Source organism: Peromyscus leucopus, chromosome 3 (genome assembly GCF_004664715.2).
Source record: "Peromyscus leucopus breed LL Stock chromosome 3, UCI_PerLeu_2.1, whole genome shotgun sequence".
Lineage (NCBI taxonomy): Eukaryota > Metazoa > Chordata > Mammalia > Rodentia > Cricetidae > Peromyscus > Peromyscus leucopus.
Window position 1 is genome coordinate 52,695,723 of NC_051065.1, and position 16,176 is coordinate 52,711,898.

Sequence of the window (16,176 nt, forward strand, 5' to 3'; positions counted from 1 at the left end):
CTCCTTGAAAAGCCAGGGATCTTTACATTTCTCAAATGGGCCACAACAGTGATCCCGCTATCACCCCCAGGGAGCTGGGGGCTATGTTTAGAGCATAAGATAGCATCAAATACAGATTGGAAGACATCACCCCCAGCTTCCCTAACATCAACATCACAAACACTCCTGTCAATATTCCCACAGTGCCCCAGTACAGTCTTCTGACTAATGCTGTATCTCCTCCCTCAGAGTGCTCCCGACACAGAACTTTGAGTGAAAAATTTAGATAGAAATTATATTCTTTAAAGCTTTAATTTATAAAAGGAATAAATGTTGATGGTTGCCATTTATAAATAGAAAAGTATAAGAAAAAGTAAAATGGACTTGTATCCTAGTGTTAATTGTTAGCACAATATATTCCTTTCCTATGTATGCGTGCGTGTGTGCGTGTGTGTGCATGCGTGCGTGTGCGTGTGCGTGTGCGTGTGTGTGTGTGTGTGTGTGTGTGTGTGTGTAAATTACATGACTAAGATGGGCTTATAATCCCAATTAATTCCAAAGGCTGAGGCATGAAGGTATGTTCAAGACCAGACTGGACAACTTAGACTATTTCAAATTTAAGTCAAAGAGAGCTGGAAAGGTTAGCTCAATGGTAGAGCACTTGCCGAGCATGCACAAAGCCCTGGGTTCAAGCCTCAGTACTACAGGATATGCATATTATAAATACATATATATAAATGTATATATTTGTATAACGTTCATACCGGACTAGTTATGGTTTTTTTTTTTTTTTTTTTTGGTTTTTCGAGACAGGGTTTCTCTGTGTAGCTTTGCGCCTTTCCTGGAGCTCACTTGGTAGCCCAGGCTGGCCTCGAACTCACAGAGATCCGCCTGGCTCTGCCTCCCAAGTGTTGGGATTAAAGGCGTGCGCCACCAACGCCCGGCCCGGACTAGTTATATATGCTGTCTATTTTCACCTAACCTTCTGCTCTAATTATGTCCCCATGTCATTCATTCTGCCTGGGCAACATAACTATTACTGGTTGGATTTCATTTTAATGGTAATACCAAAATGTATTTATTGTCACGGAATGTCACTGGATCATTTCCCTTTTCAATAGGTAATAATTCACTGTGCATTGCCAATTATTGTCTTGGGTGAAAGGAATAACCAAAACTAAAGCTCCTAAGGTATATGGTAAATTGCCCTAAAACACTGGTTGGTAACAGAGTCTGAAGGTGCTCACTGTATGGTGCTCTCCTGAGAGGTGAGGACTAAGCTGTGCTTTCACCCTCCCACCTCCATTTCTCCAGGAAACTTGGCTTCTGCCGGCTCTAGCATCCCTGTCAGTTCGTTTCCTAATTCACGGCCAGCCATTCTAGTGCTTGAGTAGCGACTGTGTTTTGTGTCAGTGTTGGCGGTCTGAAGTCATGTGAAAAAGCTGTTAAGTTCCCAGGTCCTGAAGCGGGTCTTCCTGCTTTCCTTGACAGCTACCCTGAAATGGTGACTGCATTTTTCTTCATCCTGATGACCGTGCTGTGGTTTACTCGGGAACCTGGCTTTGTCCCTGGCTGGGATTCTTTCTTTGAAAAGTAGGTGCTACCATTTCCTCCTGAACCCAGTCCTCACTCACCCTCAGGCTGTAACCACAGGTTACACAAACCCAGGAGCATTTGGCCCCTTGAGAAATCCATTCTTTTAAGGAAGTGGCGGTATGGGAGCCAGGAAGAAAGCATGGTGTTGGGAGTCCCTGTCTAAGGTTGGAACCAGGAGCTGCTATTTACCCGTGTGTGGCCTTAGTCATCTTACAGAAGTGCTTGGGGCCTCGCCTATCTCCTAGGATGCTAAGAGTGTTCAAGGGGAAACATCTGTAAAGAACTAGCTTAATGAGACTGTGGCCTCGGAGTCCTGTGGAGGAAGAAGCCACCAGGCGAGGTACACATAGGTTCCCAGGCCATCACTGTGGATGTATAAGCTCTCCCAGCACCAGTGTTGAGGTGTGGTCCTCACAGGAGAGAGGCCCATGCTTTTCTATCATGTAAACAACTCTGATCACTCCACAACTCAAGGACTCCCCAGCCGTCGCTCCACACTAAGACACCTGCCTTCGGGAGGCTGTCTCCAGACATTAACCCTGGCAGTGAAGCCCCCATAGCACACCCAGCCCGACAACTGGCAAAAAGTCAGGTTGCTGTCGCTGCTGGATTACGTCCTGTGAAGAGGTGCTGTGTTCCCACAACCTGTCCTGAGACTTGTGTTGCTCCCGAGGATTCCTGACCCGCCGCCTCCTACCACGTGTGTCTCTTTGTTAGGAAAGGCTACCGCACTGACGCCACCGTCTCTGTATTCCTCGGCTTCCTGCTCTTCCTCATTCCAGCGAAGAAGCCATGCTTTGGGAAGAGGAGCGACGGTGAGGGAAGGCCGGGCGGGGCAGCGGGGGGGGGGGGGGGGGGGGGGGGGGGGGGGGCTCTAACCAGAGAATGTCAAGTCAGAATTTTCAAGAGTCTTTCCAAGGCCCTTCACACTCTAATCCAGCTTGCAAGCTCCCAACCCCTGCAATGTACACGTTAGCTAGGCTCTTCTTCACAAATCCTACCTCCAGGGTCTTACCTGCCTCCATTCCTTCCTATCTGTGATCCAGGGGCAAGCCAGGAGCCCAGCCAGGGGATAGAGCCCATCATCACATGGAAGGACTTCCAGAAAACGATGCCCTGGGAGATTGTCATCCTGGTGGGCGGAGGCTATGCTCTGGCTTCCGGCAGCAAGGTAACAATTCAGTTCTCTTCTTGGTCAAATATTGGTTCAGAAGCTTCCTAAGGAGTCCGTTACAGCCCTGAAGGAGAGACTAGAAGTTTCCAAGGGAGAGCACAGTGATCACCGAGTCACTAGGAAGGACGGCAACACAGCAGGACAGACGCTGTGTTTCCTCCCTGGCCGTTCAGTCGGTGCCACAGGTCACAGCACACAGACACTGAAACCTCCTTTGCAGGCCCCACACTGTCACAAGCAAAGGAATTTGAGTTTTAACGGGGTCTCATAACACCGACAGGAGGTAGGTTGCAAAGGCTCATAGAGACCCCAAATGACAACTCAGTAGGTTGTCCTTCTGTCCATCTACATGCCTAGACTGAGCCTCTCAGAGAATCTTAGCTGAAGCTGCTATAAAGGCGCTTCCCGCTTGGGACCGTTCAGCATGGGATCTCTTTAGAGCCGCTAGTGGGAAATAACTGAAGCTCTTCTACCATTCGCCCTCTATGAAGAAAAGAATCCTGGGAATGAATCCCGTTGAGATTCAGACCACTTCCCCCTCCACCTTGTCCACGGGCACTAACCTGCCCCAAACTTGGAATATTTTCAATCTTAAAATTTATTTTATGTGTAGGAGTGTTTTGCCTGCATGTATATATGTGCGCTGTATGTGTGCCTGGTGCCTGCAGAGTTCAGAAGACATTGGATCCCCAGGAACTGGAGTTAGGGCCGGTTCTGAGCCACCATATGGGTGTTGGGAACTGAACCCCGGTCCCCTGCAAGAACAAGTGTTCTTCACCGCTGAGCCTTCCCTCCAGCTCCAGCCTGGTTCACTTTTGGGCCTCAATACTATCTCACGGTCGGCAGCCAGGCAGACCCTATAGGGGAAGGAACCTCAGGGGACACTGAGGCCGACTTCCTACCCACTGAGTGTTCCCTCCAGGACACTCATCCTTGCACACCTCCACTGATGGAGTGCTCCCTATACAAAGAACAGTTACTCATTTCCAGCCAAGTTCTTCTTGATGCTTCATGTGGCATCACTCTTGGTCCTGGCTGCTTTCTGGAATTCCAGATAATAGTTATTAATCTAATAAATAGGTTCTATTGTTGTTGTTTTTTGCCCCAGCTAAAACTCCCTAGCTCCCATAACCATTCTAGAGGTTATACTTCCTGATCTCACTCAGGACTCACTGAAGTTTGTTTTCCCCAGCCATATTTAAATATGGTCCCGGGGTGGTCAGTGCATCGGTTAATTATATTCGCCAACCCTCCTCTTCCCCTGATGGAAGCATCAGCCGGCAGCTGCATAGGAGCTTTTTTTTTTTTTTTTTATTTTCAAGACAGGGTTTCTCTGTGTAGCTTTGCGCCTTTTCCTGGAACTCACTTGGTAGTCCAGGCTGGCCTCGAACTCACAGAGATCCGCCTGGCTCTGCCTCCCGAGTGCTGGGATTAAAGGCGTGCGCCACCAACGCCCGGCTGCATAGGAGCTTTTATGAGGCTTCCTGGGCACGTGTGTCAACATCCACATTGAAACTGCAATCACTTGCAACTCTAATTCTTTGCATTAGGGGCAACTATTAAACCTCATCCCTTTCAGCCCTATTAAACCAAGTCTTTTTAAAAAGTAAGACTTCTTTTGTTATGCTTCTTCTAACTTGGCACCATAATTAATCAATTTATTTCAAACTTTTGTATAAACAATTTCTGTTGGAAAAGTAATTATCATTGAATTATAAGTACTATCTGGATAACATCATAAATAAACTCAACTGTTTCCTAAAACGCACTGTTTGTAACTCATCGGATGGCTCTTCCTGCTGTGGGGCCATTCTCTTGGTGTAATAATGTGTTATAAGAAGGAGCAGTGGCAGCTGCTGGAGGCTTCGAGGAGCTGTATGAATTATTAACCAACACCAGGTACTGTGCGTGCAGCTCTCAGAGTCCTCCACACGCCTCAGCTACAGCAGAGAGAATTCTGAAGGCCTCCAGTCGTCACTGGTCTGTGAGCTTGCCATGATGTGAAGAGAGTTCCCTGGAGATCCACGAGCTCTCGGTGACCTTAGCAAAGAGGAGCAGAGGGCGCCTGCCGCCCAACCATGTGGTGAAGTGGTCTTTAAGCTTGACGGATTGTAAAATATCCCCACCTTGCTTCCTGCCCACTCTCCATTTCTTTATCGCCTTTGCAGTCTCTGGGATAGTCTAAGAGGAGTCTGAGCATGTCAGCCACAGAAGAGAGAGAAGAAAGATGCACATGGCGACCTGGGATGTTTTAGTGCAGAAACTCAATGATGCTGTCGGCCATTTTTTAGGAGAGGAGGGATCACCCTCACCATTGTGAGGGAGGCCGCACAGAGTGAGGTTGTCAGAGGTAGGGAAAAGGATGAGAGTAACCTTGAAGTATAAAACTGGGGGTAAAGACTCCCAATTTTGCCTAGGAAGGATCGTGTGGCCAAGGTGGGTGGCTCTAATGCCCCATGACCAGGACACCCCAAGATAGAATGTTGTACAGCCTTGAGACATTTCTGGGCTATAAAATTAATCTAAACTCAGTGTGGGCTCCAGTGAAGCCAGATAGATCAGATGAAGCCTGGTCGCCCTCCCAGGCAGCATTCCCGACACCCTCAGCCCAGAAGCTCCCCCTGGAACATTCTTTTACTCCTTTCCCTCCTCCCACAGAGCTCTGGCCTCTCCACGTGGATTGGGCACCAGATGCTGTCCCTGAGCAGCCTCCCGCCATGGGCTATCACTCTGCTGGCATGTGTCCTGGTGTCCATTGTCACAGAGTTTGTCAGCAACCCAGCCACCATCACCATCTTCCTGCCCATCCTGTGTACCCTGGTGAGTAGATGAGACTCCTAGATGGCCAGGCATGTGCCCCGGGGTCTCAGTGCCAAGCCTGGCCTGGGGAACAGTGTCTGTGGCTGTTCCTCCCCCTGACTACTCACCACTTTCAGTGGTTGGCGTCCAATCCATAGTTTAAGCGGTGAATTTTTCCAAATGGCAATTAGTAAAATAAAATTAAAATGTATCAAGAGTTTAGAAACACTTTTCAAAAAAAAAAGCAGAATTAATTTATTTGAGGGTAGCATGGGTTGCATACTGAAGTCATCTCAGGAAAACAAATACCCAAGACCACAGCTTCAATAGGCACCACCTCCAACGTCAGCCCAATTCCATGGCCTCAGACCAGTTTGTAGTGAGCAGAGCAAGTGCTGAGGTCCCCAAAGTTGTACACTTGATCGAATGCTGCACCTGGAAACGAAGGGCATGAAGGCCTCTACCAGTCTCCTACAAAACAGTCCTTCCTGCTCCGTGGAATGCCAGCTCTCATGGCTACTCTGCTCAGATGTCCCCATCTGCCTCTGCCTTCCAGCCCTGGGGAGAATACTGGAATTAAATCCATGTGCCATGATGCCCTTCATACCATTTTCTTAAAACATGGCAATATTGAAAGCAAGGCCACGGGTTCAAATCCCAAAGAGAGCAACTGAACTATCTTCCAGGGTGGGAGAGTCCCTCAGATCTATGTACCCCAAGAGTGAGGGATTCTGGCTTCAATTAAAGCCACTGATTCATAAGATTTTCTTAAAGAAGGGATTTCTTGGCTAAAGAATAAACTTCAAGAACCACTTCATTAAGATGTCCCCTCCCCTCAAAGCTCAAACATCCACCCTTGGAATTGCCCTAGTGGGCAAAAACACTGTGTGCCCCAGAGGGCAGCGAACTACCTAGCCCAGAATATGGTGTCCGACATCAAGCCATCATTAGAGCACATTCCATGCCAACCTGTTCTCAAAGTTAACATCACTGTGACTTCTCTCTTCTAGTCTGAAACGTTGCACATCAATCCACTATACACCCTGGTCCCGGTCACCATGTCCATCTCCTTTGCTGTGATGTTGCCTGTGGGCAACCCCCCCAACGCCATCGTCTTCAGCTACGGGCACTGCCAGATCAAAGACATGGTGAGCCGGGGGTGCCCTCTGCCAGGCCCCATCCCCTGAGGGTAGGGGCGGTTCGCTGTGTGGGCTTCTCCTGGAGTCTCCTCTTTCATAGCAGGCTCCCAGCACTCTGGTGTGTGGAAAAAATGACTCCTGTCAAAAGGTTCTTGGTTGGCCTGTAAGCTCCAGGAATAGCAGTGGGCTTTCCCTAACTCTCATCTGGAAAAAAAAAAGCAGGCCCAGGGATAGAGACAGCTGCCAGGGCACAGGCTGTGGCCTCGTTCCAGAAGGCATGAGCTTGCACAAACCTTCCCTGGACAAGTGCTGATTTATTCGTAGACAATGGAGTATGAGAAACTGTATGAACCCAAGGTGAAAGGTATCTTGTGAGAACAGGATCCTTCTGTTCAGTTCTCACCCAAGCAAGGAAGCCTTGAAGCATTGCTATAAACTAAAATGTCTCCTCTCCGGGCTCTGGCTTCCAGCTGGCTCACAAGAGACGGCTCTGCAGAGACATTCTGTGGCTGCCGTTAGCGTTGAGCATACCCACATTCCACCCTCAGCCTATAATTACGGCTGATCTTAATCCTCAAAGCTGACCACAGGTCGAGGAGATATTAAACACACTAACACAAACTACTGAGGCCCAACGGTCTGCAGCAGGGTCTGAGCGCCCTTACTGAGGTGAAACTATTTTCCTCAGCGGCCACACAAAACAGCAGATGAAGCCATGGAAGGAAGTTTTGGGAGACCCTTCTCCACCATTAAAACTGCTCTTCATCGGGATGACTTCGGAGCAGGAGGTCATGGCCACACACACACACACACACACACACACACACACACACACACACCGCCTCTCCTCTTACTCCATAACCCTTAGACTGTTCATGCCGAGCTCTGCCTCAACTCTCTTGCCTCCACTTCTCCTGTGTGGCTGACCCCTCACCCCCCTAGCCTTTATATTAATTATCAGAGACAGCACTTAACAAAGGAACTAGGAGACAAGTGAGCCCGTGTCACGTTCCATTCCTAGCCTGATGCTAACTTTAAATCCCCAGTCTCTTCATCTGTTCAACAAGATGCTTCCAACTAGGTACTTCCATGGAACCTTAATTTAGTAAGTTAGAACCCATCCACCATCTGCTGAAAAGCACGGTCGACTGACTCCTCACACAACAGGACCCAGGATGACTGGAGTTCAGGTCCTAACCAGAAGGCTAGTCATGGGTTTTGAACAATTTTCCAGCATCCATTTTTCCCTTATAATATCCCCCAGCTTCCTACTAGCTAGAGGAGCTGCTTGAGCTACAAGCTACGTGCTTGGTTACTCAATGGAAGGATGCTAGCTGCCCTGACCCTGGGTCTCCGTTCAACCAGTCCACCATCCTTCACATCATCGACCTGTGAGTGTCGATGCCCAGGCAGAAATGAAATGGGTCCTGTCAGAGGTACACTTTCCTCTTAAGGAAGAAGCAAAGGCCCTCTGGGGCAGCTGCTTCCCTAAGTAACCCTGGGTACTCTACATCCCTCAGCTGTTCCTTGGGGGCTGGGGATGGGGAGATGGTAACAGTGTCAAAACACAGCCTCTCCTGCATTCTTTTTTTTTTTTTTTTTTTTTTTTTTTTTTTTTTTTTTTTGGTTTTTCGAGACAGGGTTTCTCTGTGTAGCTTTGCACCTTTCCTGGAACTCACTTGGTAGCCCAGGCTGGCCTCGAACTCACAGAGATCCTCCTGGCTCTGCCTCCCAAGTGCTGGGATTAAAGGCGTGCGCCACCACCGCCCGGCTGCTTCTGCATTCTTAATGTACTGAGCACTTAGGAGGTTCTGCCTCCCTGCCCAGGAGATCACTTATGTAGAATATATTTCCCCCATCATTTTGTTGCACAAACAACCACATTCCTCAGATCTGGTTTTCCAGCTAGCTCACGGACCTCCTAGGCTTCTTCTTAATGATGAGTGTGCTATAAGCAAGAAGCGAAGGCAACTCTTATCACTCTCTCCCATCCTCCATTACCTCTCAGCCTTTCCAGTCCTTCCACAGATGGATACACCTTGATAAGGTAGAACTAGAGCAGGCCAGGCAGCTACTGAGAGAAATCAGAACGGCATGGGGGCAAGGCTAAGTCAAGGCCTAGGAAGGGCTCACTGCGGGGCAGTCTGGCTGCTGTTGACTCAGAATGACCAGGGGTTTTTTCTGGCTTATGTCCTGCAGGTGAAAGCTGGCCTAGGAGTCAATGTCATTGGCCTGGTGATAGTGATGGTGGCCATCAATACTTGGGGAGTTAGCCTCTTCCACTTGGACACTTTCCCAGCCTGGGCTAAGGTCAGCAACATCACCGATCAGACCTAACACAAGTGGACAGTTAATTAGCACAGCCAGAGCTGAGCCACCGGCAGAGAAGACCACCGGGAGCACACCGCCCAGACCCATACGGAGGACATCCGCCACCAGATTCCTCTTCCTGCCACCAGCCACGTTGGGTGTGTCTCCTTCCCAGCCTTGCCTGCTCCCCTTAGCACCGACTCTCAAGAAAGCCTACAGCTGCTCTCTCCCTGTGTCCAGCCATAACTCTTCCTGAAGATCAGAAACGCTGCAAGCCTTAGTTTCCTGAGGGAACCTCACAAGCTGTCCAGCCTCACTGTCATACCTTCCCAGGAATCGGAAATAGCAGAGCACTCTGGCCACTCAGACCACAAGACCTGTGACCTCTCTTCTGGGGGAAAGCCTTACCCAGTGTTCTCAAGCATTTCTATCTGTGTCTAGGAAAAGGTAACCCTTGGGAGGTCCTCTTTGTGGCAATCTGTACATTCATCAGTTTTGTTTGCCTTAAGTCCCTCTCTCCTCTCTCTCTCTCTCTCTCTCTCTCTCTCTCTCTCTCTCTCTCTCTCTCTCTCATGGTTCCTCTTTACCTTGGCACCAAATTCCTGTAAAGAAATAATGATGTTCCCCTTTACAAAGAGGCTGGCCTTCTTCCATCAAAGGAAAGTGGCAGTTTAAAAAAAAAAAAGCATTGTGGGGTCAGCATCTCTATGCACCGTCATTATGTCATTAACCGGAAATGCTATTGCCTTGTGAGTGTGGTGAGGGAGGAAAAACAGTTCATACTTGTCTTATTAGGGAGACCAAAACTCCAGTTAAGACCGCAGTATTGATATCACAGCTGCTTCTCCATGTAATGACTAGTTTGTTCCTGAGAACACCAGGTTCTAAGCAGTGCCCAAAGGCCCGGCTGGTCCTTCCTATGCATCCCTGAGCCCTCTGGGGGGAAGATGTGTCTTGGGTTCTTTACAGTGTATTAAACTCTAACTGCTCAATAAATGTTTCTGATAAAAACAAAAAAAAGCCTCACTGTGAAGCAAGGCCGACTCCTTCTACTGGAGGAGCATGTCGTTTTTCCCATCAGATGCCCTTGCTGGGTGGCTAGATGGAGATTTCCATCCCTTGTTTGCGGCTATTCTGCGCTTCTGACTTCACTATCAGTTGCTTGTTGAATGTGTCTTAGAAAAGAGGAGTCCCCTGCAGTTACTACACTGTTGTGACCGATTTAAGTTTACCACTGGTGGCACACAGTTTCCTTGTGACAATGTATCCCTTCAAGTCTGAGTTGTGAAGTTCCTTGTGTGCCAGACAAGCTTCCAGGCTCCACAGAATGTAGCCAACCAGGTTTAACCAGGAATACGACCTCTTCTACCTTACTAATTAGCACGGCCAGTATTTGGCCAATCACAACAGTGAAGACTTCACAAGGCCACACACAATGCCAACAGTATAGCTGGCCTGAAAGTAATGTCCCGCCAGGCAGTGGTGGCGAATGCCTTTATTCCCAGCACTCAGGAGGCAGAGGCAGGCAAATCTCTGTGAGCTTGAGGCCAGCCTGGGCTACAGAGTGAGTTCCAGGAAAGGCTCCAAAGCTACACAGAGAAACCTTGTCTGAAAAAAAACCCAAAATAATAATAATAATAATGAATAATAAATAATAAAAGAGTAATGGCATCCAATGCAATATTTTTTTAAAATGTTTTGAGTCGAGGTGTTTCTCCTGTTGCCAGGATGGCTTCTCACAGTTCTGAACCACTGGATAAGAAAAGCATAGGTGACGTGATTGAGGGAGTCGAGGAGGTAAGAAGAGAAAGGAAAGGTGACTTAAGCAAGAGTTCTTAGCATTACTGGCCACCTTCAGCCATCGGAGTCTTCCTCGGGAAAGCAACGGCACCTCCCACAGGACCCGCTGCCCGGTCGGTCTCCATTAGCAGACGCCTTCAACCGTCCCAGTCTGACTGGCCATGCTCAAACAGCGCCTCCTTCCCTAACCCAGACTCAGGCCAAACCTGACTGCCTGCCTCGATAACGGAGCGGCAGATGTGGGCGCCCTCTAATCATCTAAAGGCACTTCACTTCCAGCCCTCCTCTTGGTACAATTTTTATTTTCTAGTATCACACAGTGTTTGTGAAAATACAATCATCTTACACCAGCTCATCTTCCAGATGATGAAACAGAGCTGAAGATATTAAGTATGGCTGCATCTTATTCTTAAAGCTGCCTTTAAAATCCCTGTAAGTCATCCATGTCATAGTTACCTTCGATTATCAACTTGACAGCTGGAAAGAGGCAACCTCAACTGAAGAACTGCCCCCATCAGACTGGCCAGTGGGCAAGTCTATAGAGCATTTTTTGTTTTGTTTTGTTTTTGTTTTGTTTTCTGAGACAAGGTTTCTCTATATAACAGTCCTGGCTGTCCTGGAACTCATTCTATAGACCAGGCTGGCCTCAGACTCACAGAGATCCACCTGCCTCTGCCTCCCTAACGCTGGAATTAAAGGTGTGCGCCGCCGCCGCCGCCGCCGCCGCCGCCGCCACCACCACCACCACCCCCTCCCCCCCCCCCCCCCCGGCATGAAGTATTTTCTTAATTGCTAATGACGTAGGAGAGCTTAGCCCCCTATAGGCTGTGCCCTCCCTGGGCAGGTAGACCTGTGCTGCGTAAGGCACCTGAGCGTGCCACGGGAAGCAAGTCAGTAAGCAGCACTCCTCCTTGGCCTCTGCTTCAGTTTCCGCCTCTAGGTTCCTGCCTTGAGCTCCTGGGTCCCCTTGATGATGGACTGCAACCTGTAAGCAAAATAAACTCTTTGCTCCACAAGTTGCTTTTGGTCAGGGCGTTTCCTCACAGCAACAGCAAGCACGGGTTTGACCTTCCACATTCAGCATCTACATGCCACGAAGACTTACGTCCATCATCACGGCTTTTAAAAACTGCTACTTCTCCTTCCATGGAGGATATATGTCAGCTCTATGCAGATGCACACCACTGTACATGAGGGACTTGAGCATCTTGGACCTTGGTATCTACAGGGGGGCCTGGAACCAATCCCCTCTGAATACCAAAGACAGCAGTCAATGTCACATACAGAGACCCTACTGTTAGTATCTTTAAACACTAGAATCACTGTCAGTACTGCAAGATGCTTGACCCACTAACATAAAGGGCTGAAACTCTAAGTGAACATGGTATCTTCTTCCACTGCACTTTCTGTCCTAGCCCTGCACATCTGCACATGTGCTGACACACCTCACCACACCTTTCCCACCCTCCGGCCACTGTGGCAATGATTCAGGCAATGCTCCACCCTGGGCTCTTTCCATGAAATCCCTCAGTTCTTTTTTGCTTCCACTGTGTCTTATAAAACTGCCATCCATGACGTCCCTCATTTGGCTGAGTATGTTGCAACCAGACTCAGGAAAAGCATATACTGAACCCTTGAAATTCTAAGTACCACAAACTCCCCAAAAAGAATAAGCAAGGTCTTAAAATATTTTTCCTTCACTGCCCTGTTCCTTTCCATAAGCAAGGCCCTAAGAGCAGGGAAAAAAGAACTCATTGATAGGTGTCAGGAGCAGACCCACGGCTGGGAAGAAAGGCTTCATTTGCTCCAGTACAGTATAGTGCTCTTTCACAAGGAGGACCTTTAAAGTACTATTTAAAATGTAGGAGACCTCACCAGAAAAACAAACACCAGCACAGTATCTAGGGCGTGAACTGCCCAGTGGAAATGAAAACATTACATATGTAGTCAGTACACCATGACCAGTAGGACAGACGAGGAAAACCACACATCTCACTTTTCTCTGCAGCTGTGAGAATAAGAACTGAGTAAGTTAGAGAAAAAGAAATCAGATTTCTCCTTTACACCAGAAGTAGGCACCTCCTTAACTCTATACATCAGCTCAGAAGTCTAAAGATGCCATTGTGATGACTCATAAAATATCACCCTTTGGTGGCTTTTTTCTCCAGGTTTACAGTTTGAGGATGTGTCTTTCAAGTGTAGTGTAGTTATTAAATTTCCAACAATCATGTCAGGCAGTAGTGGCACACACCTTTAATCCCAGCACTCAGGAGGCAGAGGCAGACAGATCTCTGATTTCAAGGCCAGCCTGGTCTGGGACAGCCAGGACTCCAGAGAGAAACCCTGTGTCGAGAAACTAAATAATTATGTGCAGACATACGTAAATACATAAAATAATCCCAACAATCCTGAAGTCTTCTATTTCATGTGCCAGAGGAAGCTGCTGTAGTATTTTGAGTAACTCTTACAGTCACCTAAGGTGAAGTTTTCTTAAAATATATCCCCAGAATTTTCAAGTATCTTTTAAATGGAGACGAGGAGAGCCATGTCTTGTTGATGGGTCTTCACAATCACAATCCCATTCACATTACCAATTTCCAATCCCTGCCCCCCACAACTCACAATGAATGGTTCCAGACTCTTCCAACATTTATGTCAATGGCTAATGTCTTGCCCAAGAACTGAGCTCCCTTACACTGCTACAGAACAGAAAGCCAGGGCTGGGGATAATATGCTTCTGTAGCAGAACACTTGGCCAGCATGTGCAAGGTCATGAGTCTGATCCCCAGGATCAGAAAATAAACACAGCAAAACATCAGGAGAATGTACCTGAATAGCAAACTTGCAACTAGCCTCTATTTACTATGTGCCAATTTCTATGCTGGAGCTGAAATGAAGGCAGCTTCCCTTATAGAAACAATTCTATCAGTACAGGTAAGTGTCACTCCTGAGGGAAGCCCTCAGTCCCCAAGAGTTTGACTACATAATATAATGTAAGAAGACCTTGGGACTGAAGAGATGGTTCAGTGGTTAAGAGCACTTGGTGCTTGTCCAGCGGACCAGAGTTCGGTTCCCAGCAGGTGGTTTACGACCATCTGTGAGGGTGAATGGGATCTGAGCCTCGTCTCTTCAAGGTACTTGCACTCACATGAATATACTCACATGTAACAAAGACTGTAGAGGTCCAGCCCCTTATATCCTTTTCCCAGAGTTCCAGAAGAGATGCTACCAGCAGCTAAGAATTAATCTGAGGGATGTCAAATGAATCTAAGTACATTGAGCTCTTTTGTCCATTCCCTTTATTCTTCTAAATCAATTCTATCTACACAGTTTCATTTCTGTTCTCATACTTAGCTCCTCTCTGTCCCTTCTATTTTCTCTCAAAGTTCTTTCCATTTCATCCGTCCATCTTCTCTCAAGTTCCCAGTTTATATACACATACAATCAGTTATTCTCTGGCTGTGCTGCTCTCCGGTAGGGCAGGCAAGTGTACTCAGTAGCTAGGTAGCCTGTGTCACAGCTTGATGCACGTGGTACATAAAAGCCCTTTTGTTCTGAGTTAATTGTTAAAGGGGGAGTCTTTAGAACTAGGGATACCACTAGGGCTATGGGAGAAAGGAGGGTTTAAGCTTAATAAAGCTTTGTACCTAACATCTACCTGGCCTTGGTGGTTGTATCAGTAAGACATTTACCCTATCTCAGGAAACTAGCAGGCAGTCTGAATGCTTATCTATCTGCAGTCAGTCCTTGGATGTTTATCTCAGATAAAATACTTTTATCTGGAGATGGCCCTGGTTGGATACTTGCTAATGAACATAATTACAGAAAGGCAGACTTGTGAGTCTAATGCTAAAAAGGGAGAACAAAAGCCTGGGGATGTTATCCAAATACCCCAATTGTATAGGGGAAATTGTGCCAATGAATGATCAACCACACTGTTAGAAGTTCTTGGGGAAAGAATCAAATGGGCAAGCTACAATAGCACACAAGAAATTCACTGCAGGAAACAGCTAACATATTCAAAAGCCAATATCACCAATACTCCTTGAGGCTTGACTTTATCATCTGGAAGAGCTCTACTCTTCCAGATATTAGCTTTTGCCATTGTCAGCTGAAATCCTACTTCTTATTTCTACAGCTTGCAGCACACATGCAGACGCATACATAATTAAAAATCATATGAATAGGGGCTGGAGAGATGGCTCAGCAGTTAAGAGCACTAGCTGCTCTTCCAGAGGTCCTGAGTGCAAATCCCAGCAAGCTCATGGTGGCTCACAATCATCTGTAATGGGATCTGATGCCCTCCATTCAGAAAGAGCATTCATACACATAAAATAAACCTTTTAAAAAATAACATGAAGCCGGGCGGTGGTGGTGCATGCCTTTAATCCCAGCACTCGGGAGGCAGAGGCAGGCGGATCTCTGTGAGTTCGAGGCCAGCCTGGGCTACCAAGTGAGTCCCAGGAAAGGCGCAAAGCTACACAGAGAAACCCTGTCTCGAAAAAAAAAAATAACATGAATAAGTCTTTCTTTATATAAAAACCTAATCTCCTAATATCTAAAGGGCCATCACCTCCAAAGCAGCCACCCATACAATGCTGTCATGGCGGTTCTTTGCCAAAAGCTTGCTAAGTAAGCCTCTACCTAGCATTCTGAACATCCTCGAGTGTGACAAACCTTTCTTCTTTTGAGGCTGTAGTTTATTCTGCTAAGAACCTAGTCATTCACAATCAAATCTTGTGAGCTGGGCAGTACAAGGACAGTGGATACTGCATATTTTCATTAATATCCAAGAGAAGAACCACAGAATACCACCACATTCTATGCGATTCATGAACTGGTTCCAAAGTGACTGTAGAAACACAAGCAGTATAGCTCAAAGCAGCATGTTTCAACTAATGTCTGCTATTTATTGAACAGTTTGCAAAGCACAGTATAACAGAGCACATACATCGTCTCAACTGTTTCTCATGAAACCCTCATGAGGTAGGTGTTACAAAGTTTCAGAAGAACACACCACTTGCCCACTCCCCACTGCTAGGGAGAAGCCAAATCATAATTTGCTCTTCCTCTGTCTCCCATCAAAAAATGACTTTTACAGGGATAAAATGCATTCCCAACATGAGCGCCATGTTGACTCCCATATGGGATCGGTGCCATCCCCTTCTGAAAACAGGTGTCTCTAAGTAATCTCTGCAGCTGTTGTCCACTGAAAGATCTTCAGAAAGGCACTGTCGGAGAAGCTGCCCAACAAGCCCTCTGAAACAAGACTCTGTCTTCATGCAAACTAGACTTTTAGGGCTTTATCTTACAGCTATACTCTGGGTGGCTCTGGACAGCAGGTTCGTGGCTATCACCACAGCAGCAAAAGAACCACCT

The 16,176-nt window shown here is 47.3% G+C and overlaps 1 protein-coding gene across 2 annotated transcripts in view; it reads left to right on the forward strand.

Moving 5' to 3' along the window:
• The window catches only part of Slc13a4 (solute carrier family 13 member 4), a 39,660-nt gene extending 29,652 nt beyond the window's left edge, over nucleotides 1–10,008 (forward strand). For both annotated transcript variants that reach the window (XM_037203656.1, XM_028866100.2), the window contains exons 11-16: nucleotides 1,471–1,572; nucleotides 2,293–2,390; nucleotides 2,622–2,746; nucleotides 5,408–5,569; nucleotides 6,559–6,696; nucleotides 8,887–10,008. In XM_037203656.1, the coding sequence (XP_037059551.1) occupies nucleotides 1,471–1,572; nucleotides 2,293–2,390; nucleotides 2,622–2,746; nucleotides 5,408–5,569; nucleotides 6,559–6,696; nucleotides 8,887–9,024 (763 nt within the window). In that variant the 3' untranslated portion in view covers nucleotides 9,025–10,008. The remainder of the gene's footprint in view (nucleotides 1–1,470; nucleotides 1,573–2,292; nucleotides 2,391–2,621; nucleotides 2,747–5,407; nucleotides 5,570–6,558; nucleotides 6,697–8,886) is intronic.
• The last annotated feature ends 6,168 nt before the right edge of the window (nucleotides 10,009–16,176 follow it).